This window comes from Acartia tonsa, chromosome 11 (assembly GCF_053477335.1).
Source record: "Acartia tonsa isolate MP-2025a chromosome 11, ASM5347733v1, whole genome shotgun sequence".
Taxonomy (NCBI): Eukaryota; Metazoa; Arthropoda; class Copepoda; order Calanoida; family Acartiidae; genus Acartia; species Acartia tonsa.
Window position 1 is genome coordinate 33,723,520 of NC_137270.1, and position 22,847 is coordinate 33,746,366.

A 22,847-nucleotide genomic window follows, 5' to 3' on the forward strand; every position below is an offset into this window, starting at 1 on the left:
CTGGCAGCAATTTCATCTAGTATCTCAACAGGGATACTGTGCTCTTTGTATTGTGGCGATTGGCTCATTCTAGGCTCTTTGTAATCTTAGTCGTCTGTGATTGGTTAATATTTGATTGCTATTTTCAAACTTGGCCGATATTTGCAATGTTTAATTGTGTTATATTGTAAAATTTATTAGAGCTATTTTTATCTTTTTTTTATATATTAGAAGCAAGTAAGCTCTTTGTTTATTTTTAACAGAGTTTTGACCATTTATTGTTTCTTGTATGGCAATTATAAAATTTTCAATAATAAATTCAGTATTTGCTAAGCAAATAGGTCGTCATAAATACATTATTTAAGTCTGAAATTTCAAAAAGTAACAAATAAAAATATTTACATACATTTTATTTTATATCATTAATGATATGCAATTGATTTCAATTTTAAACATGTTTCAGATCATTTACAAAATTTAGGAGGATTTTCAATATTTTTTTATAGATTTATTTTTTAGGTAATTGGTCAATAAAATAATACATTTAAAAATTGATTGAAAAACTTTGGTTATTAGTAAAAAATATAGAAATTTTTTTTAAAGAAGCGCAGAAAAAAGCTGATAATGAATTTGACTAAAAGAGAACAGTAGATCGTATTACAGCTTTGCATGCAAGCTTGTCTATTTGAAAATAATGTGCTTTTTCAGTTCGTTATAGTAAGTACAAAGTTAAAAAAGGGGGTTGATAATTTGTTGGACAAATACTGGTTATAAAGTAGCTTCACTAATGAACACAAAAAAAATATGAAAAATCAAACTATTTACAATTTTTGTGGGACAACTAATTGTAGAATACTAGTGGCTGCGCCCCTATGTACGACTCACATGTACAATCATATTATTATAAATTTAATAAGTAGAAATTTTTTCATTGTGAAATTAAAGACCAACAATAATGATGCATACATCTAATAGTAATGGAGAACCATATCAGTCCCGCGGTTAGCCAGATATCAAGCTACAGACAGACAGACATCCTAATACTTTTATTGATACAGTATTCCCATTTTATAACACATTGGTGTGTTTAAAAAATTGTGAAGTGGTAACTATAAAAACAAAATAAAAACTAATTTGTGAGCAAATGATAACTTGTGCTACGTTATTTTATAAGAGGGTGGAGAGTATTTTTTATCCTGTGTATAAAAATTACTCAATGCAGAACCAAGCTAGAAAGGAATTATTAAGCATAAAAGCCATTACTAAGCATTTACTAATAACACCAATAAACAAATATTTAGCGCTTCCACACGTACGAACTTGACTTGTTCATCACTGATGACCCTTTGTTTTTCGTTTGTTTGATTATTACTTTGGATCAGGTTAGGTTAAGTTTTTTGGGTACTAGGTAGCCCAGCAAGGTTAGGCGTCCCTGCAAGGGTTAGGCAAGGAAACAATCTAACCTACTCCCAATTATTATCAATATATTTTAAAAATAAGGTGGTATGGAGTTCATCAGTGCTTAAGAGGCACTCTGTGTGAAAGCACAAAAATATCCAATTCTATATCGGTTTTTCATGTCAAACAATCACATGAGTAATTTGACACATTTGTAAGAAACATCAACCCACCCTCTTTTAAATACTTAAGGTTTATTTATTTTATTTATAATTTTTTTTTGCATTATTTTATTATATACAATTTTAAACTAAAATGGACATTAGAAATTAAACTAAATTGCAAGGGGTTTAAACTCAACAACAGACAATTATATCAAAAGAATTATTATTTTATCTTCTTCTTCTCTCGTCAGATCTGTCTCTTCTTTTACGTTCTGGAGTTCGAGACCTGATTGATATTAAGATTCATTAATATAAATCCTTAGTAAATAGATGTCTGTTTGTTTGTCTGTCTGTCTGTTTGTACCATGGATCTCGCTAAACGCTGAACCGTTCGAGTTCTCCTTTACAGGACATAGGTCCTGGGAAGGTTTATATCTCTTTTTGTAAGTAATGTAATTCAATTCTCTAAGTGCCCCTAGAGGCTTCTAGGGGGCATAGCTTCTGGTAGTTTATATAAAAACAGCACTATTAGTATTTAGTTTTTGCATCTATAAGGCTTTCCTTGTTAAATATTCTAGTTTTTTAATAAATGATTTTGTTCATGCCATTGCTATATTCCTTTTCCCTTGAACAATACCTGAAAGTTGACATTGTAAAATTGTAACCAACCTTTAAAGATTCAATATAAGTGCGCAGGGTTTCGGATCCGCATTGATTTTTTGCGGATCCGGATCCTCAAAATTTGGTCAGTGCAGATCCGGATCCAGATCCTTGACAATAAAAATAAAATCACCAAACTTTTCATGATATTTTTTCTTTAATTCGAAGTCAAAAATACTTTTAATTTTTAAGTCTGACCCTAAACCTTAAAGATTGGCTCTCATCAAGAGAATGTCTGAGATTTTATATAAATTTAGGTAGATTTTTCCATTTTTTCCCGCATTTTTTTGAGTCCAAGGATCCGGATCCGCATTTTTTTGCGGATCCGGATCCTTGGACTCGAAAATATGCGGATCCGGATCCGAAACCCTGTTAAAAGTGCGTAAAGTTTTTGAGTCTACGAATAAGAAAAAATGGTTAGGTATAAAACTTAGGATACTTTATTTTACATCCCAAAATTAATAATGAATCTATGTTCCTGCGTCGTTTTTGTGCTGGAGATCTGGATCTTGACCTCCTTCTTGGTGGGGGACTCCGAGACCTTCAACAGATAGACGATGTTAACAGATTACCTCAGTTACCTCATACCGGCGGGGATGCTCTCCAAGACACTCAAACGCCGCCAGGTCCAACAACCCAGGTTAACTAAGGGGAGCCAAATACCCGGGTTATCAGGTAGTTAAGTAACACCCATCAGATTGCATGACCTTTGACTGAAAAGTCCTAACTGTGCATGATAATGAGGTGCGCCTGTTTAAGACCAAGCCATTCCTCTTACCCTAACTTTGAATGTCCCGAACCTGACATAGTAGCAGTAGGGACATTTTTAAATGTCTCTAGATATGACGCGGTGTTAAGCCACGGTCGCGGGTATATATGATATCTTATTTATAATACAAAGTAGTCCAATTAAATAAAGTGGTAAAGGTTTTTGTCTGAAGCTTAAGATCTCAATAACTGCAGAACCGTATGAGTTCCATATTTTTAGTAAGCTTCCAAATGGTTTTAGGCAGTTTCATTTTCAGATAAGACTTGGTTTAGTTTTAAGCATTTTTCTAGTCCCATTCTGCATCTTTACATACAAAGTAGTAGGTAGGTATGTATGTTTGTATGTAATAATAATATAAAGATATATAGTAGATAAATAAAAATAACTACCTGCGTCTTGGTGGGGGGGATCTACGCCCCCTGTCCCTGTCTCTATCCCTGTCACCCCCAGCTCCAGCTCCCCCAAAGTCACGAGCCATCTCTACCTTAACCCTGAAAAATAGCAGCAGATTAAAGGGGGACATTTTTTTGCTGGTTTGCCGTAAACGTATGTGTTCTTTGACTTTAAAACAGAAGTAGAACGCTGAAATTAACTAAGTACATAGCTTTCTTCCCCATTGAAAACAACAAGAATAAAATTCACAACACCTAAAAATAGTTAAAAACCGCAAACAGTCGTCAAATGCTATTTTTAGTCAAACTGACAAAAGTTTTTTTTTTAACGTAAGGTCGGGGGGTGCAATTTCGGTCACCGCTACCAACTTTTTAAAAACCGTCTTTTAACGATATTCTAAACGTTTGCGAGAGATTCTCAGATAAGCAAAGTTGTAGTGTATTCCCCCACGCTACCCTATAATAGTAAAAATTAGCTCAGATTTTTTTTGCATATCAGAGGCATTACCTATAGTTTAAACAAGATGCAACACCCCAGAGTAGGGGATTTTTTATTCCAATTAGTTGCATTTATTATGCATTTGGTGAAAAAACATTTGTGTAAAAAAATTTAACCACTTTGGATTAGTATTGCCAATTTAATTTTAAGTTTTCTTTTAGACCCTCCCCCCCCCCCCCCAACATGGGGTAAATTTTATTGAATCAGAACTATGGCTTCATGGTACTTCTAAAAAAGGTCTTAGGGAGTAGAATAACTGAATCAGGAACCAAACTTTCAAAATATCAGTATCTCGATCCTAGCCCGAGAAATGACTAATAAACAACAATTTTAATGAATGATACCTGTGACCAGCAACTTTGCCACCGTCCAATTCTCTGGCTGCGTCCTTTGCATCCATGGCATCCTTAAAAGAAAAAAATATCTTTAATTTTCTCCATTCTTTCAAATCTAAAAAAATCCATATTTTTTTTAGCGCGGATCTACTCTACAATTAAAATTGTGTTTCTGTTAGTTCATTAACATGATTTTCTCGGATGAGGGGAGAGAGGAGACATTAAACTGAGTTTAACTCTACTAACCAAAGATTTTTAACAACGTCATCTTATTTGTTAGCTCAAAAACTTTGGAAACTTCTACTTAATATTGATTGATCAAGTTAAATCTAGCAGTGTCCAAACATTTTAACTACTGCTGCTCTGATAATATTAAATTTCAAATTGTGATTACCTCAAAAAGTACGAAGCCAAAGCCAGGAGGTCGCTGTGCTATCCAAACATTCAAAATCTAAACCAATAAAACATATGAATACTCACAAAAGAAATTAATATTATATATAAATTTGAAAGGAACTATCCTAGATGAAACTTCCACAATAAACTTAGTAGGTACTCTTAAATAAAATGTTTTAAAACTTTTAAATACAATTTAAATTAACTTGATTCGTCAAACACTTTCTTAAAGTCCAAAAATACATTGATATACAAGATAAGTTTTCCTGGAAACGTTTACCTTTTTGAAATGAAAAATATTACCATCCTTACGTCAATCGTACAATATGTGTAAAACATAATAACACACGGTAATTAAGACCATTGTTTTGAAGGTATTAAGCACAGTTCACTCGAAACGACAGTAAGAGAAAAAGAATTTCCCAGACATAAGGCCAACTGGTTCTGAAATGTCCCAATTAACATATAAATTTAGTGGAAAACAAAAATCTTAAATTGAGGCCTTTTTGAGAAAATTAGATTTGAAAATTTCAAGTTCAATTTTTATCCCCAGGAGTTTCCGCATAATCATGACAAGAAAAGCAAAGATTATTTTTTTTTAAAATTTGAACAAGTTTGCTTTTATTAGGTTCTTCGTAAAACCACTCCTGAAGGGAGTTGATTAATGGCCATTTTTATCAGTTGCTTGTCACGGAAATTCAGTCTTAAGTAAATCATATATAGAGAGGTTTTATGAAAGACTTCATAATAGCAAAGTTGTTCAAAATTTTACATAGATAATCTTTGCTTTTTTTTGTCATGATAATGCGGTAACTCCTAGGGGATGAAAATTGAACCTGAAATTTCTCAAAAAGGCCTCATTTTAAGATTTTCGTTTTTCCACTGAATTTATATGTTCATTGGGACATTTTAGAAACAAGTGGCCTTATGTCTGGGAAATTTTTATCACCTTACTGTCGCTTCGAGTGAACTGTGTAAGTGCCATAAAAATTATAAATAGGAAGCTAGTAAGAAATGTAATTGGCTGAAAGTGTAAAAACTATAAAATATAAATACAATGTTTTTAAGACCTCAATAAAGCATTTGACTACTAATACAGAAGTCCTTCTAATTCTCATTTGAATCTTTTAAATCAAAATAAAATATATTTAAATAATAAAAATTTTCTATTATATCTTTTATCCTATCTAAATAAAAATAAATAAACCTATTCAAATAAAAATTTTCAAGAACACATCAATAACACTTTTCTGTGAACTTAAATATTTGAACCTTTAATAGGTACTATGTAAAAAAAAATTCTTCACATACGTAATAAATTAAAATCCAATAGAGTAAGATAAGAAAATACAAAACGTCTCTATATTCAAACTACATTATTTAATATTTCCCGCCATAATTATCCCAATTTTCGCGCCAAATTCTTTGTAAGAGCTAGGTGCCGTTTCAAATAAATTCCCGCCAAATTTCGGTAAACTAAACTGAAACTGTTACCAAAAGTAATTCCTACCTACTCATAGTTTACCGCAATTTTATTGTCAATTTAATAAAATATTTATGTGAATGGCGTAGGTTTTTTTTGAGGAGAAGTAGATGGCTGAAAGGATTTCGGGTCCGCAAGAAGCTCTGACAATGACACCCCTAAACCAAGTCGGAAGATTTGGCTGATAGAAAGGGGATGGTCTCAGGTTTTAATAAGCAGTAGGCTAGCTAGAGAGAGTAGATGACAAATCCAGTGAGTAGTTGTTGAGCAGCTATAGAGCGTAGATGAGCGAGTAGTTGGTGAGAAGAACAGCTTTAGAGGGTAGGTGAATAATCCATGGGTCATTTATAGAGAGGAGATGGAGGAGCTAGGGTACACCAACCACCTTTATAGAAGCAATTATGGTCCAAATTTACTTAATTAAAAATTAAATAATGGGTGTTGTAAACTGTAGAGATCTCGTAAACCTAGTCTCAAGGACATATGCAAATATAACTCAAATTTTATATAAAGCTTCCTAAAACAGGTTTAAGAAGCCTTAAATGAATTTTTCTAAAGATTTTTTTCCACTAAACAAAGCATTGATGGCAATAAATTAAAGTTTTTCAATTGTGCTTCATAAAACCTTTTTAAAGATGCAAAAAATGCTTTCTTTGGATACTAAAAATACACAGTTTACAAGATCTTTACAGTAATCACCGACGTTGTGACAAAATGTGCAAAAAGTGAAGTTGAGTTTCCCTTTATTGCTTCAATATTTTTTTTTTTTAAATACTATAGGTAATAACATTTCTAAAATCTCAAAAGATTTGAACTTGCATGCAGAAAAAGTAGGCAAAAATTTTAGATAACCAGGGTTTGGACAACAGAAGATAAATAAATCATTTTTCCTCCCTTAATTTCTGAACATATTTCAGCAGAGTAACCTTAGCTCTGCCGGGTACTATTTGCAAGACTCTTCAAACCTTTACTTAAAATAACCTAACCTAAAATAAAAATAAAATCCTTTATTTGCTTTAAAAATTTGGTTGAAGGTCTAAATCTGCCATTGTCCATCCCTTACTGACATTAACCCAAACCAAAAAATTCTATCACCATTTTAAACGAAAATATACCTCTATTTTATTTTAGTAGGTACCTATTGTTGATAAAAATGCTGGATCATGAAAAGAAAACGAAGTAGCGGATTTTGTCACAGTAGCTTTTCTCCTATTTCTAGCCCCTGCGGGGGGCTCTTACTCTAGGCGCGGTGCCTATTACATAACCCTACGGGACAGTCAATCCCATTTACCTAACCTAAAATAATCTATCAAAAGCTACTGTGAAAATACGACAAAACCCGCTACTTCGTTTTCTTCCCATGATCCAAATGCTTAAACAGTGAATAAAAAGTCTTACCCGTCCATATTTTTCAAAAGCATCTTCTATATCAGTTTTGGTACAGTCACTTCTTAACCCTCCAACATAAACCTAAATAGGGATATCAACATCCACAGTAAGTTATGAAACAAAATAAAAATCATGTATGTCAGTATGACCAAACAGGCAAAGTTATATGGCAAATGTTCGATGATAAGAGATCATAAAGAAAGAAAAGGCAGAAGAAATGATAAATCATAACAAAAAAACATAAACCTTAAAGGGACTGTGAACATAAATTTTTCTTGTCTTAATATCAAATCTTAACATTATCTCATTCATAATATCTCTCAGATAGAGCAAAACGCGCTTTTGTTTGCTTAAAAAAAAGCTTTTCCCGCCGATTTGTATAAGGTCCAGGGAAAGGAAGAAACTTTCCGGACTATATAAATGTGCATTAAATTGCTTTTTTCTCCCATTATAGCTAAAATTAATCTTTTTCACATAGTTCTTGAGTTTTCCTAACGGTTAAGCTGACTTTTAACATAATCCTTGCTTTAAAACAATGTATAGTTACTTAGAAATTGATAAAATAAGCAATATTTTTTATTGAAAACCAAATACAATAACAAAGCTAAAAACAGGTTTTTTTTATTAGTATTCAAGTAACTTTAGATGGCCCATCTCTCGCCCACCTTTAATTACAAAGGGGGGGGGGGGGGGGGCGAAAGTGACACCTTTTGAAACTTTTTTACAATATGGAACTGTGAAGAACGGTGGCGCAAATTCGGCGGGAAACGGCGGTTGCGCCACCGTTTCCTCACAGTTCCATATTTTACCCCTATAAAGCAACTGCCATTCAAAATCTCAGACCTGTAACTCTTTTTTTAGTTGAGTTCCTTTGTTGACTTTTAGTTTTGGTTTCAAAAAGTGTCACTTTCGCCCCCCCCCCCCCTTGTAAATAATGAAAGTGCAATATTTCTTTATAAACAGTCTGATAAAAGTGTAAACCAATTCTCCAAAGTGGGTTATTTATTGTCCAATACAATAAAAAAGGATATTATTATTTTTAAAAACTTCTGAGATTCAACCCTTTGTAGACAGTGAGGTATTTTTTTTGTCAATAATACGAATTTAAAATAGATCTTTATTACCTAATTACTACGTTATTAAAAAACTAATTGGCAATTTTTAAAATAAATCCTTAACAGTAAGTAAATTGTTTCAACTGTATATGACAAGTTAAATATCCCTACAAACATTATAAGAAACAAAAACGTTCAGATTTTCCCTGTTTTTTCCTTTTCCCCTCCAAAAATACCATAAAATCAAGGCATTATTCCTGGATATTTTTGTTAGTAGGACGTTTTTGGTTGATCAGTGAAGTAAAATGTGCTTAGAAAATGTTAAGATTTGATAATCAGATGAGAAATTTTTACGTTCACACTCCCTTTAATTAACAAACAAATAAACATATGTTTATACTGTTTTGAGTAAGACCGACGGAACAAGCAAATTGTACAATAGATATCCTAGGTAAGGAATATCTCTACCAAAAGTAAGCCGCCGAGAGAAAATCTAATTTTCTCTATTTGATTACTGACTGACACAGTCAAGTAAAGAGTAACTTTGTCACTAAAAACCAAATCTTGTATCACCTTGCTCTCTACTGGCCAGTCTTGATGCCTTCTACTCGACGACATTTTGAAAATCTGCAATTTTTAAAGTCATTAGTATAAAAATAGGCCTTTAAGAGCATCAAAAATATACATAAGATTATTACAAAATATAAATTAAATTTTAGGTTTTTATTTATCAAATTAGGCACATAATTACATTATTATTAACCGGTATTTGTTAAAAGAGGAAAGTATTTCTTAATCTTCATAAAAAAATGGACATTGAATGTTTGTACAACCCAAACAAAATTCAATGAAGGTACCCAAAGTTTTTAAGCAAACGAATATGATAACCGCCTGTCCATTGTCCCTCCCTCCATGCAATTCAGACATATTTAACTTAAGGTACATGCAAATGCAATACATGATAATGAGAATAATGAAGATTTTATGAAAAAATGATGAATGAAATATAATACTGCATAATTTCATTGAGATTATTTCTAGGAGTAGTGATAAGTCACTTCAAGAAAAATTTTTTTAACTACAACTTTTGTACATGTATGATCCGTCATCTTAAAGGGAATTTATAGCAGACGATGGTTTTTTGTTTCCATTTAGTGACAAATGATTCATTTTAATACTACTAGTGGCGATTTCTTAAACATTATATGGATGAAATGGAAATACCTAATTGCCTTTTGTATTTATTTTCTAATAAAAATATGCCCATAAAATTCATATTCTTGTGTTCTTATTGATCCTATTTACTGATTGGGGATCTATCTATATCTACTATAGTTAATAAAAACTAGTGCTGGGGTGTATATTCTGCAAATTTGACCCTGCTAAAGGGGGGATAAAAAAATTTTAAAAATGTGGTTTGGGGGGGGGGTGGGGGGAGGGGAGGTAAATTAAGATAACTTAAAATATTTTTTCCCCATTTTTCTCCCCTCCTTGGTGAAAAAAATGAAAGAATATGTGGGTGGGGGAAAAAATGAATAAAATAAAAAGTTCTTAATTTTTTTTCTATTTTTTCCCCTTTCTTGCTGGAAAAAACTAGGAGGGGAAAAAATAAAAAAAATTGCTGCAGGGGAAAAAATTTATCTTGTGCAGAATATACAATACACCCTTGAACTAGTGAATGCACCCCTAGCATCTAGGGGCTTCGTATCCGATGTAGAGGATAGACAGAGAAATAGTATAAAACCATCCTAACACTTAATTCTAAAAAAACAAATAGCCTCAAACCATGCTTGGACATATATAAAGCTTAAGGGAGAACTCTATCGGTTCAGCAATTATTGAAATCTTTAGCTTCAGACAAAAAAAACTTACTACTTAATAAAATAGGATTATGGCATAACATTGTACGTGCAATAATATGCAGAATATTGATCATTTTTGATTGGCTGTTAAGTTGGAGGCAAAATATTTTTTCCCCTCTCTCCCTTGTATGTTACTGAGTTTGGAAGACTGTAGAGTCTGCTTGGAAGAAATCAATTGTGAGTTTTTGCATTCTTAACAAATAAAAATAAATTGATACATATATACAACACATAATACATAGTTAATTATCGAATCGTATTATAAACAGCTTTCCGCGGATATAAAAATGTATAATTATAAGATTAAAAATAGTTTTGTAGCCCTCGCGATGCCGAACGCACGGGTTAACAAAACTGGTTTTAATACATTTATTGTACATTTTTATATTTGTTGAAAACTGGATATAAAACGATAAGATACATGATTTTTCGGAATGGCTTAGAACTGATTCTAATCCAGCGGATATTAATCAGTTTCACAGCCATACTGGAAATATTATTATTGAGATATATAAACAAGGATGATTGGATCAGATAATAACAAAACATTTAGAAATCGCAAGGATGGAGGGAAAATTGGGATGTAAACTACATATACTAGTAGGTATAGAAAGTTTTGTCAAAGGTTTTGGCTGTACATAAATATATCTTAATTGTCCTTTCCCTGAGAAATCGAGAGAAGATAAATAAAGAGAGAAACAAATTGTAGGGCAATGCCCCGATTATAATACTTTATATGAAACTTGCAGAATAAAAACAAATATTTAAAGAGAAGTACCAATTCTTTTCCAGAAGCAATTTCATTTTGATTGGTGGAGGTTACCTACCCCAAAATCAGGGTGGGCATACAAAAAACCCACCCAAAAAAACCCACCCAGGGTTTTTTTTTAAAAACCCAATAAAACCCCCATAAAAACCCTTAAAACCCTGGGTTTTTAAGGGTTTTTGGGTTGGGTTGGGCTGGGCTTTTTAAAAAAACCCTGGGTTTTTCCCCACCCTGCCCAAAATAGTTATAAACTGTAAAGTAGAATAATTTCGGTTTAGCAGTTACGAGATCGTAAGCTATAGACACACTTATAGACATCCTTTTACTTTTATCTAAGGATATACTTCTAGAAAGTTTTACCTAGGTACAAATTGTTTATATGTAACACCAGCCATGTCAAGCAGTTTCTAAAAAGAATAATATCAAAAATTTTCTATAATTACCTAGGTATTGAGTTTTTACTTTGCTTTCAATTTTTTTACCAATCTCAATTGAAACAAAAGTATTGTAAAAAAATATTATTGGGTTAAATAACTGTAATATTAAATTAATTTCTGTAAGTTTTTATTATTATTATTATTCTACATTGTTTAAATACATTGTAACTGTAAGTGAGGGAAATCTAAATCATATTTACCTTAGAAGCTATTGTGCTCTTTTTGTCCTTGTGTTTATCAGAGAAATATATCACTTCTTTAATACCACTCTGGATTATTAGCTGAATAAAAAAAATCAATCAAACTTTTCACCCATGGATCTTTAAGGATAAGACAATGCACTTTCAACATCTATTTAAGGTCCTAGGACAAATGGAGAAGTGAACAAATATTGGAGTGGACACTCAATCTAACCTAACATATTTTAAACAATCTTATAGGTTTTTTAAATGCCTAACCTCTGCGATAGGCTTATTTATACATTCATATTTTAACCTAACCTAACCTGTATAAAAATACTCAATTAACATAATATTTTAGACACTCCAGCATTAGTACACTCCGACGTTTGTCACTCCTGCGCTTGTCCTGAAGCCCCATTTAAAGTTTTGGTAATATTGATCATAATGGAATGGATATTATAAATATTCATGCAATGTGCGAATACATGGCAAAATTTGCCCTGTGATAACTATGTATATTGACTATGTATTAATAGTTAAGAAATCTAATCCCCCAAGTAATGTAATATCCTCCAGACCATTACAGGCAGACTGACGGACCAAGTCAAATCAAGATTATATACTCATTAATAAGCAGATTTAAAAAAAAAATCAGCCATCTATTTCTGATGATAGATGAGAAAATAAACAATAATTTTGTACTATAAAATATTTACCTAATAATTAAAAATTGCAGAGAATGGGCTGTTTAATACTAGGGTTGGCAATCCGGATCCGGAATCCGCCCAATTTTGGAATCCGAATCCGGAATCCGTTTTTTAATAACGGATTCCGAATTCTTATTTGGTAGGCTAAAATTAGCGTCTTGAGTTTTTTCTTTCAACTCCTCCTATATTTTATTTAAAGGGATAGTTTCACGAAGTGCATTTTAAAAAAAAATAGTGAACTGTAAGTTTTTTCTATTTTAAATAACGTAGTAGTGTATAATATAAAGTTATTGATTAAAATTAAAAGATTTGACCAGGTATTTTCCTTAAAAAATGAGTTTTTCATTTTTATTTTCAACTTCGTTGCATGTTATATATGGCAAAAACTTTTTTGTCATAAATACAACTTTAGATAGCATTTACTAGTTAATAAAACTTCAAACTTTTTATACAACAAAATACACATAACAACAAAGAATGACCAATAAAATATTTAGTATAGTACCTAGAGTAGTGATCTTTTTATATGTCTTAGTAGAATATATTAGGCATTGGATAGATATGATTGCGATAAAGAATTTTAACATTGACCTGACCGAACTTTTTTTATTTGACAATATCTAAAAAAGATAGTGATTTGCAACATAAATTACATGAGAATGGTCTTTTTATATATATAAATATATATTGTATGGTTAGTTGGTATTTACGCGTGAGATTATGTGTATATTGTAAGTAAACTGGACGGTTTTCTTTATTTTTTTTAAAAAGAATCTATAGAAAACCTGTCCTATTATGAACCGGACGTTATTTTTTATGTTTTTTAAGTAACTTGTCCCAAGGGGAACCCCTGTTCAATTTTTTTTATAACTCTTGTGAAATATGTGGAAAAAGATTCTCTGATATTTGTGTTTTGGCTATACATATTTGGAAAAAAATAGACCATTCTCATGTAATTTATGTGGCAAATCACTTTAACTTTTTAGATATTGTCAAAAAAAAAAAGTTTGGTCTGGTCAATGCTAAAATTCTTTAACATATAATCATATCTATCCAATGCCTAATATATTCTACTAAGACATATAAAAGTTCACTACTCTTAAGTACCTTAACTCTTTAAATACACTTTGTAGAACTATCCCTTTTATTTAAGTTAGTTTTATCTGTTGCACATCCCCTCTTTGTCTAATTCCGATATGAACCTGCCCTAATGTACACTAATTTATCGGCCATTGTCTTATCCCTTTAAATCCCTGTAAAATTGTCATTTTACGTGATATTTTGTAAGAAAAAAATATTATGAACAATTCTATTAGGTAGGTAGAGAATTTGAAAAGAAATTCCTTAGCGCTAAAAATAATAAAGGTAATTGTTCCATTTTGTATGAAATATGTGATGGAAAATACCGAACCATTTAAAGATGAAAATTACAAGGATAACAATTTAAGGTTAAATATTTGTACCTAATGTGTTTTGAGAAAATTATCAAAACAAGATTAGTTTCTTGAAAGCTTGAGCCTTATAGAAATAAAAAAAATCGTGTACAAATCTAAAACACCATAAAACGCCTAATTTTTTAAAACAAATTCTCTTTGCAATAATAAAGACACACCGGAGCGGAGGGGGGGGTAAACATATTAATAAAAAAATGCAATGAAAGGATTTTTAAAGTTAGATTAATATTCTATTCCTATTATAAAGTAGTAAGGTTTTATGTAGCTTATGATTTCGATAACTACTGAACTGATTGAGATCTCCATTTTATGCAAGATTCACATAGGCCATGGCCCATAAGCAGAGATGGGAAAAAACCAGGTTTTTTGAAAAAAGATCAAACCAGTGTGGTTTATTTGGTTTAAACGGGTTTTTATTGGTTTTTATTAATAAAAACCAGGTTTTTTTTGGTTTTTTAAATAATTTTTTTGTTTTTTTTTAATAATATCCAAATTAAAGTATTCTAATTTAGTATAAAGGGGTAGTTTCACGAAATGCATTTGAACTTAATTTAGTGAACCGCATATTTTATCCTGGTTAAATGGTTAAACTACATTTATATGGCATATATTTGAAAAAATTTAAATTTTCTACTACATATATCACAAAAAGACAATTTTCAGGTCTTGATATTTTAAAAACTACGTGGTAGAAAATTGAATTTATTTCAAATATATGCTATTTAAATGTAGTTTACCCCATTAACTAAGAAAAAATATGCGGTTCACTAAATTAAGTTCAAATGCATTTCGTGAAACTACCCCTTTAGTATTGACGTATGAGGGGATGTACAGACAGACTGGAATACGAGTATAGAGTAGCTTCGATACAATTAAATATCAATAATATAACAAGGTATTTCTAAAAAATACACATTTATTAAACAATTAAAACTGGTTAGAAATAGGCAGATTAATGGGATTATTATTATAGGATATATTTAATATGATATCAATTAAAGGCTTGGACGTCCTGTTTCTTAGTTAGGTAAGAAACGACGTACTTGAACACGTGGGAAATATAGATACCGCCAGCCTAGACTTATAGGCTTGTATCTAACCGAATGCAGACGGGAGGAAGCGTATTCACTCTTTGGCCTGCAACAATCAACTAGCCCTCAACACAGCAGGATGGAGTATATTGGCGGTTACAAGTGGAGGTCTGACTCAGCCAGAGAAGTATAGGAATGTGAACAGGGATGGGGATACATAAACTTGGATGGTGAATACCACACTTGCCCCCTCTGAGGGAATATGAAATATTCCCTCACAGTTGACCTGCACGCCTGCTTCTGCGGGTTGATGTGGTACTCGCAGGTTCTTCGATTGCGGCCATAGCCCTCTCTACGATATCAACAGGATTGGGTTCTGAGGAAGTAGGATTTTCTGGAGCTGCTGGAGGCTCTGGAGCAACAGCATTCTGGAGGGCCAACATGCCCTCACAGGGAGCCGTGGCTACTGGATCTTCGGAGGCAGCGCCAGCCTGCGGATTAACAGGTAGATCAATTCCAGATGGAAAGAGCTCACTGATTTGAGCATCGAGCTCTGTGTCACTGTTTTCCTCTGCAGGATCCAGGACCTCTGGATTGCCTTCTCTATCGGTGGGCCTGTACTCATCAGAGCACTCAGAACCGCCATAATGAGAGATCAGCTCAACTCCATCATCATCTGGCCGGGGTACGTCCCCAGCGGGAAGAGATGCCTCTATGGTTGCCACATTCTGCCCAGGTACATTCATTACATTACAACGAGTATTAATATATTTAATTACCCTGTCAGAGTTTTGGTCCAACAGTCGACTAGTGGCCTCGATAACCGTGGTCATTCGTGATTTTAACTCAACGGTCGAGTCCTCAGAGACAGTGCGAATTTTTTCGCGCAAAGTTTTGCGGTTCCGCAGTAATTCTGCGGAAATTTCAATAAGGCGCTTGCCATGTTGTATATATGCTTTCTCAACAAATGAAGCATTGCTAGCAATTTTAGATTCCAGACTTCTCTGGAAGGGGAGAAGAGCTTCCTCCATTGCTTCTTTTACAGTGGAGGATAGGACTTTTTTCCATTCCTCAGCAGTCACCCAAAAAGCCTTAGGCTCACTTTTGCTCTCTGCTAATGTCTCTTTCTTTTTAGGGGGTAATGGAGGCGGTTGAATTTCCACCTTAGCCTTTTTGGCTACTGGGCCGCCGCTGCCTGTTGGTGTTGGCGGACGTTTTTCTACCACTTTTGGGGCAGATTTTACGGCGACTACCTCCAATTCAGGTGAGGCACTACGTTTTGGTGGCGATTCCACCCGATTTTTTTGCGGTTCCCCTCCCCTATTTTGTTCCATTAGAGGCCTGGCCCTAGGCCTGGCTTTATCGGAATATTCGTTGGCCTCTAAGTTTTTAGCCTGCCGCAATTTTTCTTGCAAGTCAAGGAGTTCCTTTGGAACATCTTTTCTCGCGGTGCGGTAAACGTGGATCGATCTTGAGACACATTGCAGTTCACTGAGGTTTTCAGGGTTGCGCGGCGGTTTTACACGCGGCTGATACCTGTTTTCATCAGGTTCATAGTAGGCTTCCTCAGGGCCACCCTGGGGATAGCCATGATTGCTGTCATAGTAATAGTCCTCTTCATTGTAAAAGGGTGCCTCTTCATATTCTCGACGGTATGAAGAGTGACCGGCCCCATGGGAGTGGTGAAAACCCCTTGAAAAATTCCGCCTGGGATATCCTAAAACAAAAATAATAAACTTAAAATTAAGGGTCATTAATTCCTTATACCAAATAAGGAAATATTTTTACAAAGACGACCTTTAGGGACGACAATCTTATAGGTATATATGTTTGATACAGGTCGTCCGTTTTTGGGGATTAGTTTTCCCCATTATTTGTAAAATCCCGCAATTCGTGTGTTTCACTCGTACCTCCTTCTTTGTACGCGTGAATTTTGGTGCAGGCTAATATGTAAATGATAAAAGCGACGCATAATAACGACCCTATTCCTGTAAGGATGGCTGCTACTACAAGCACTATATGATACCAAGTACTGGATAGGAAATCAACCACCTTATGATACGTTTGAATAAACCAGGAGTCAGTTATTTTTACTTCAAAATTATTGGAGTCTGCGGCAAGTTGGCTGAGGTATAATTCCTCGGCACTTTCTGAGAAATTAGTTTTTTCTAGGCTTTGCCAAGAATGATATAGAAATAGGCTAATCGGTTTATCCATAAGATATTGGTTTACATTTAGTATTTGCATACCCTGCCCTTGATTACCAAGGAATTTTCCTTGGTACAAATGTAAGAAAATTGGATTTTCGGAACATTTAGTCGGGGTTAGATGGGTGGTGTTAACCAATCTGCGTGAAAATGGTGATATTCCCATAGTCTTATTATTGATTGAAACCGAGAAATGATCCACAAAACAGGGTAAATTTTCTCCCAAAGAAACATTGATTTTAAGACTATCGCACTGTATTACTAAATCCAGCTCACCGAGCGCCCTGACTAGTTTTTTACGATGAGTCTGAATACTGCTTTTAGACAGAAAATGGTTCTGTAAACAGCGAGTTTCGGGGACAATTAATTTATTATATTGTTGGTAGGAATAGAAAATTTCTAGTGGTAACATATCATCTTTTTCTTTAGCGTTTAAAAGTGGGAAATATGGTTTTATAGAATTTGTGAACCATACCATTAAGTTATCAATATTAGTTTTGTAATAAAATAATTCGGGAATTAGACTTTCAAAATGTTTTTTATCTTTAAGTTCTAGCGCTAGAGTAATTTGGGGATCGATCACTAGATATTTTTGGGCACCCTGTTCTCCTTCAAATGTAAACAATGAAATATTAAAGATGTCTACCGTTCGCCAAGGAGAAGTGAATTTTTGTGCGCTATCAGTTTTATCATCTGAGATAATTCTATCGTAGCCTATTCTCAGATTGTGATCTAAACAATTGTTTCCCACCCAGTGACTGCCCAGGTAACAGCCCGCTTTTGTTTGTAATAATTCAACAGGCTCAGCCTGGACCCCTATTTGTTTTTCCTCAAATGTCCCAGGGATAAAAATGCCGTTAATGTTTACGCCGTTTCCCTCGCAGGCGGGGTCGATGCCGTTAAGGAGGTCGTTGGGGTAAGTAAGTGTCCCGTTTACCAGGAAACGCGTGTATGACATCTGGTGTTCATACACTGAGACTGATTTCCCTTCAAAGTTAAATATTTTAGTTTTGGACATGGTGTAACAGTCTTCATAAGTTACGAGGTTCGGTATCTCCACGAGTGCTGGAGCAGCGAGGTGTATGTGGCTATATCTGCCACAATACCAGTAATGAGTACTGGTTCGGAGGTGGCAATGAATTCCAGGTATAATTTTTCTTTCAACCTTTTGCAGCAGGTGAAATTGTTTTTGTTCAATATTAGTAATATTAAGAAACGCAGCGGATTCAGAGATTTTCAAACGCGGGTTTTTGTTTGCTACACATTGAGTCGCATCTATTTGTATTATTTCGGACGCATTTGATTTTGCAAAAATAATAAAAAGCCCCAAGAATCCCAAAATAAATTTACCTCGAGCTCCTGGTGCCTTTGCCAAATGATGCTGCATTTTATTTTTATGCTTCTCGTTTTTCTCTGAAATATGTTAATTAGTTAGTTTTAACATATATTTTTTTTTTCGTTTATTTTCGTTATTATACATACGTAGATTAAGCTATATACATTTGCCACCTTGGTTTTATATAATTATACATTTTATATACATTTTATTTCTTCCTTTTAATTGGGTTATGCAGTCCGATTTGGACATGTATGCGGTTATCCCCCCCTTGTGACCTAGTTTTTCTTTCTTCTTCTAATATATACTTGGGCACTATGCTTTGTTTGTTAACATTAATAACCTTTTCAGGGCTGGATTGTTTGGGTCTTTGTGCGAAGAAAGAAGCCTCGGACGGGACGGTTTCTTCCAAGAAACTATTTTCGACGTGGATGTGAGGACCGGATGACCGATCTGCGCCAGGGGGTTCTTGGTCTTTGGGCTGTGACTCAAATGGTGAGTTTTTTTCCATTATATCCCCTCCCCCATCACAATCCACCTCCCCCTGGGGTAAGTCCTGACTAGTTTCAGGGTTTTCTATAAAATCGTCACCATCGTTATCTAGGTAGGTAAAATCGTCATTTTCCATACCTTTATTATCGTTTGTTTCGGTTTGCCCGGTATTATCTATGGTCAAGGTTATTTCCTCAGACGGGACGATTTCCTCAATTGGAAAGACGTTAAAGGAAAGTGTTTCCCCCAATAATTCTATTTTAGAATCTATTTTTCGTATTTTATCTCTACTAACAACTTGGTTAGTTTTTATTGGATTTGATCCAAAGGGACTGAGTTCAAAAAGGGCCTCTGAGAATTTTTTTGTTACAATAAAAGGACCCCCATAGAAAGATTGCAATTTTTTACTGACCCCTATCTTGACTTCCACGGTGGCGTCCTTGATGGGGTGAGCGATAATGTACCTAGAGAATAGGTCAACTAGGATAAATATGTAACGGACATGTTGTCCTTGAAAATAGTTAGGGGTTAAAGGACCGATAAGGTCTACTGATACCTGGCCAAAAATCTCGTGACTAATGGCTGAATGGGTGATAGGTTGTTTGTGTTTAGGTACCTGCCCTATTTTTCTTAGGCAGGTAATACAATTTTTGATGCGTGATTCGACAAACTTATTAATTCCTATGAGGAAGAATCTTTCATTTATCTTGCGTGTTGTTTCGTTAACCCCCTTGTGACCTATACTATTATTATGTGCCAATTCAAAAACTTTATTATATAATCCAATGGGTACAACGGGTCTTTCAATGAATGTTCCATTGCTAAGAGGTTGTCTAAATATTAGAAGTCCTTCCATAACGTATAAATGTTCTATTAATTTAAAAAGGACCTCTTTCCGGCCGGTTAGTTCAGCTTTTTCAAAACTCGACAACTTCTTTTTTTCGAATATCCACCTACGAATTTCAGATAATACTTGATCTTTTTGTGTTTCAGATTGCCAAACATTGTTCACACCGACTTCCGAAGCCGAATGTAACTCAAAAATCTGGTCTTGGTATGGGCAATCCTGTTCATAAGGATCCAAGGTAAATGAGCTAGTACATTTTTCACAATCGGTTTCCTTATGTTCTTTGCATAAAAATTGCCCTCTAGATAGATTGTCGGCATTGCAATGGTCCCTACCCTTTCGATGAATTACTGTAAAGTCAAAACTTTGGATAAAGAAAATCCATCTCAGAGTTACACCATTTATGGTTCCTTTTTGCCATTTTTTGTAATGAACTAAGGAAATCGAATCTGTACGCACAATAAAGTTTCTAAATCTTAAATAATGAAGAAAGGTTTTAAGAACAAATACTAGACATGCTAATTCGCCTTTATAACTTGGATAATTTTTCTCTGCCCCGTTACATTTTTTGGAACATATTCCAATAATTCTTTCTTCCCCCCCCTGGTTTTGGCTGAGAATTCCAGCGAAATAACTCGTAGAAAAATCTACGTCTACTATAAAGGGGTTAGGATTATCCCACTGGGGATAGCCTTTACTTATAGAATTTGAGAACATATTTATGAAATTTTCCCAATCTTTTGATAGGGAATTGGTCCATTCGATAACTTTATCGTTTCTGTGTTCGTCTAGGGTACAAGAATTTTTCGCATAGGATGGGAAATAGGCCCTATAATAATTGGAGAAGCCCAGGAAACGCTGGAGTTCCTTGCCTGTCCTGGGCCTGCTCCAATTTTTAATTTGTTCTAAATATTCGGGGTTCATTTTAAGTCCTTGGGAACTGACTATATGACCTAAATATGTACATTCGGATGTGAAGAATTTACATTTGGCTAGATTTAACTTAAGTTTTGCTATTTTTAGGACTCCGAAGAGTTTTCTGAGATGTTTCAGATGTTCATCAACATTCTTTGAGAATATAATAAGATCATCAAGGTAAGAAATTATAAATTCGTATAAGCCAGGGATAAGGGTTAGGACTCTGTCCATCAAATGGCAGAAAACACTTGGCGCGTTACACAGTCCGAACGGCAGTTTCTTGAAAAGATACTGCCTGTTAAGGGCTGTGAACGCTGTCAAGTGTTTACTTTCCTTCGAAATGGCTAGCGCATGGAATGCGCTAGTCAAGTCGAGGGTGGTAAATACATTACCAGTGCCTAATTTTTCTAAATTACTAGAAATCAGGGGAAGGGGCCAATTAATTTTTCGTGTTACACTATTAAGCGCACGAAAATCGATAACGAACCTAAGCTTGCCTTCCCCCCCAGCCGTTGGTTTTTTCTTCACCGCAAAGATTGGGGAGGACCACTCGCTGTAGCCCTCCTCAATGACGCCCCCCCTTAGCCAATTTTCAATTTGTTCTTTTAATTTGGCTTCGTATAATGGGTTTAACTGAATGTTTCTAGCCTTAATAGGTTTAGCCCCGGGGATCAAGTCTATTTTATACTGTAAGAGATCGCAGTTACCGATATCGGCATCGTCAACCGAAAATATATCGAAATGATCAAGGCATAATTTTACTACCTTTTCCTTCATCCCTGGGTTATTTTTGATAAGATCACTATTTTCTAAGTCTAATTTTTCTTTAATGAATTTAATTCTTTTAAGAAGTGTAGTTCCTGACAATTCATTTATTTGATTAATACTTTTATTGCAGGAATTTGGGGAATCTGATTCGAATTCAAAGCAATATCCAACTTTAACGTTATCCAATAAGGTAATATTTTTTCCTGCTAAATTGACAAAATTTACCCAACATTCTCCCTTCTCATTTACATTATAAATACCCTCCATAAGCATTAAGCCGTTATGGCTTGTCATTTTAGAACTATTTGGGGATATATACAGCTTCCTATTTTTCTGATGAATAGGAATTGTTATCACCGTTGTATTCCCCCCCGGCAAGAATGTTGTTTTCTTTGCTAATTTTACGCATGTTTTATTTTGTTTTAATGTCCCAGTCCCCCCCTGGTTACTCCAATTTATTCCCGGGATAAGGGAGTTTTGTTCCGTATGAACATTATTTGTAGGAATTAAGGGTATGTTTTTACTTTCTTCAACTATATTAATCGTTGAATTTTCTATGGGGATTTGCTCGCCAGTGGGGAGCTCAAAGGAGAACTTATCTAGTAACAAATTAATTCGATTAACTTTGAGAAATTCATATCCTAGATTTATAATTTTAGACGTCGTTTCAGGGATGTAAAACGTTTCTTCGAATATTTTATCTGACCCATCAAAGCTGAATTTTAAACTCACGTGTCCTATGATATTTACTGGTTTTAAATCTACAGACAGAGCGCTAAGATTGGCGGGGGTGAATGTGATTTTGTTATCATCTAAGATTTCTTTAGAAATAAGGGACCTAAAGTTGTTTCCTGTATCCACTAAAGCGTGTTGCAGGAATTCCCCCCCCACGGGATTAAGAACTTTTAGTTTTGCACAGATAGGCATTATAAAATAAATTATATTTTTAGTCGAAGCCTAAGATGCATATTTTCCAAGATCCCCACCTCAGCGGTTAGACGATGGTAATCCTCACACAGAGACTTCCTGTGTTCCAGGTATAGTTGTCTGTCGAAATTTTTTAAATAATGAAATGTTTTAACAATATGGTTAATTGTTAAAATAATTTTGTATAGCTTTCTGGGTTTCATTAAGTTTTTTTATCAAGCGCTTTTCAGCTCCAGAAATTTCTCAATAAGCATGAGAATGTTGATAGTTCTAAAGAAACTACTTAACTTTAATACGGGTCCTTATTTATATACTTGGATATATGATAGAAACCTATCGGAATAAAACTGAACTAAAAAGTTTTCAAAAGATTGAAGGGCTACAAAGTAGCTTA

At 34.1% G+C, this 22,847-nt stretch overlaps 3 protein-coding genes and 1 long non-coding RNA gene across 11 annotated transcripts in view; 1 reads left to right on the forward strand and 3 right to left on the reverse strand.

The window, feature by feature from the left end:
• The window catches only part of DCP2 (decapping mRNA 2), a 50,350-nt gene extending 50,092 nt beyond the window's left edge, over nt 1-258 (reverse strand). For both annotated transcript variants that reach the window (XM_080177633.1, XM_080177632.1), the window contains exon 1: nt 1-258. In XM_080177633.1, the coding sequence (XP_080033759.1) occupies nt 1-68 (68 nt within the window). In that variant the 5' untranslated portion in view covers nt 69-258.
• Nucleotides 258-9,207, reverse strand: LOC145332625 (RNA-binding protein 1-like). Of its 2 annotated transcripts, none has more exons than XM_080177637.1 (8): nt 9,093-9,207; nt 7,474-7,545; nt 4,591-4,647; nt 4,206-4,267; nt 3,360-3,461; nt 2,679-2,742; nt 1,611-1,826; nt 258-1,175 (listed from the first exon to the last, which is right to left on the reverse strand). In XM_080177637.1, exons 1-7 carry the CDS (start codon nt 9,135-9,137, stop codon nt 1,770-1,772), a joined length of 459 nt encoding a protein of 152 aa, XP_080033763.1. In that variant the 5' UTR covers nt 9,138-9,207; the 3' UTR covers nt 258-1,175; nt 1,611-1,769. The 2 variants fall into 2 exon arrangements, with proteins under 2 accessions (XP_080033763.1, XP_080033764.1); XM_080177638.1 differs by having other exon boundaries at nt 1,572-1,826.
• The window catches only part of LOC145332624 (deoxycytidylate deaminase), a 22,823-nt gene continuing 9,121 nt past the window's right edge, over nt 9,146-22,847 (reverse strand). The window contains exons 6-9 of one of the 6 annotated variants that reach the window (XR_013884239.1): nt 11,785-11,865; nt 11,508-11,554; nt 10,428-10,573; nt 9,146-9,316 (exon numbers count right to left, since the gene is read on the reverse strand). Coding sequence is in view for 1 of the 6 variants with exons in the window: in XM_080177635.1 (XP_080033761.1) it covers nt 10,513-10,573; nt 11,508-11,554; nt 11,785-11,865 (189 nt within the window). In the remaining 5 variants the exon portion in view is untranslated. Of the gene's footprint in view, nt 9,768-10,419; nt 10,574-11,507; nt 11,555-11,784; nt 11,866-22,847 lie in introns of those variants that run through there. The other 5 variants (XR_013884238.1, XR_013884237.1, XR_013884236.1 and 2 more) reach the window with 5 other exon arrangements.
• LOC145332155 (uncharacterized) lies at nt 20,744-22,772 on the forward strand. The gene is made up of 3 exons (XR_013884068.1): nt 20,744-20,935; nt 21,657-21,716; nt 22,477-22,772. It is a non-coding gene; the product is annotated as an uncharacterized LOC145332155 (long non-coding RNA).

Bases quoted from the DNA above. Each gene is read 5' to 3' on its own strand.
- LOC145332625 (XM_080177637.1), bottom strand. From the start codon at position 9,137: ATGTCGTCGAGTAGAAGGCATCAAGACTGGCCAGTAGAGAGCAAG. The intron at 4,648-7,473 runs GTAAGACTTTTT...TTATTGGTTTAG, and splicing joins CTTTTGAAAAATATGGACGG to ATTTTGAATGTTTGGATAGC. The intron at 1,827-2,678 runs AACATAGATTCA...ATATCAATCAGG, and splicing joins CAGCACAAAAACGACGCAGG to TCTCGAACTCCAGAACGTAA.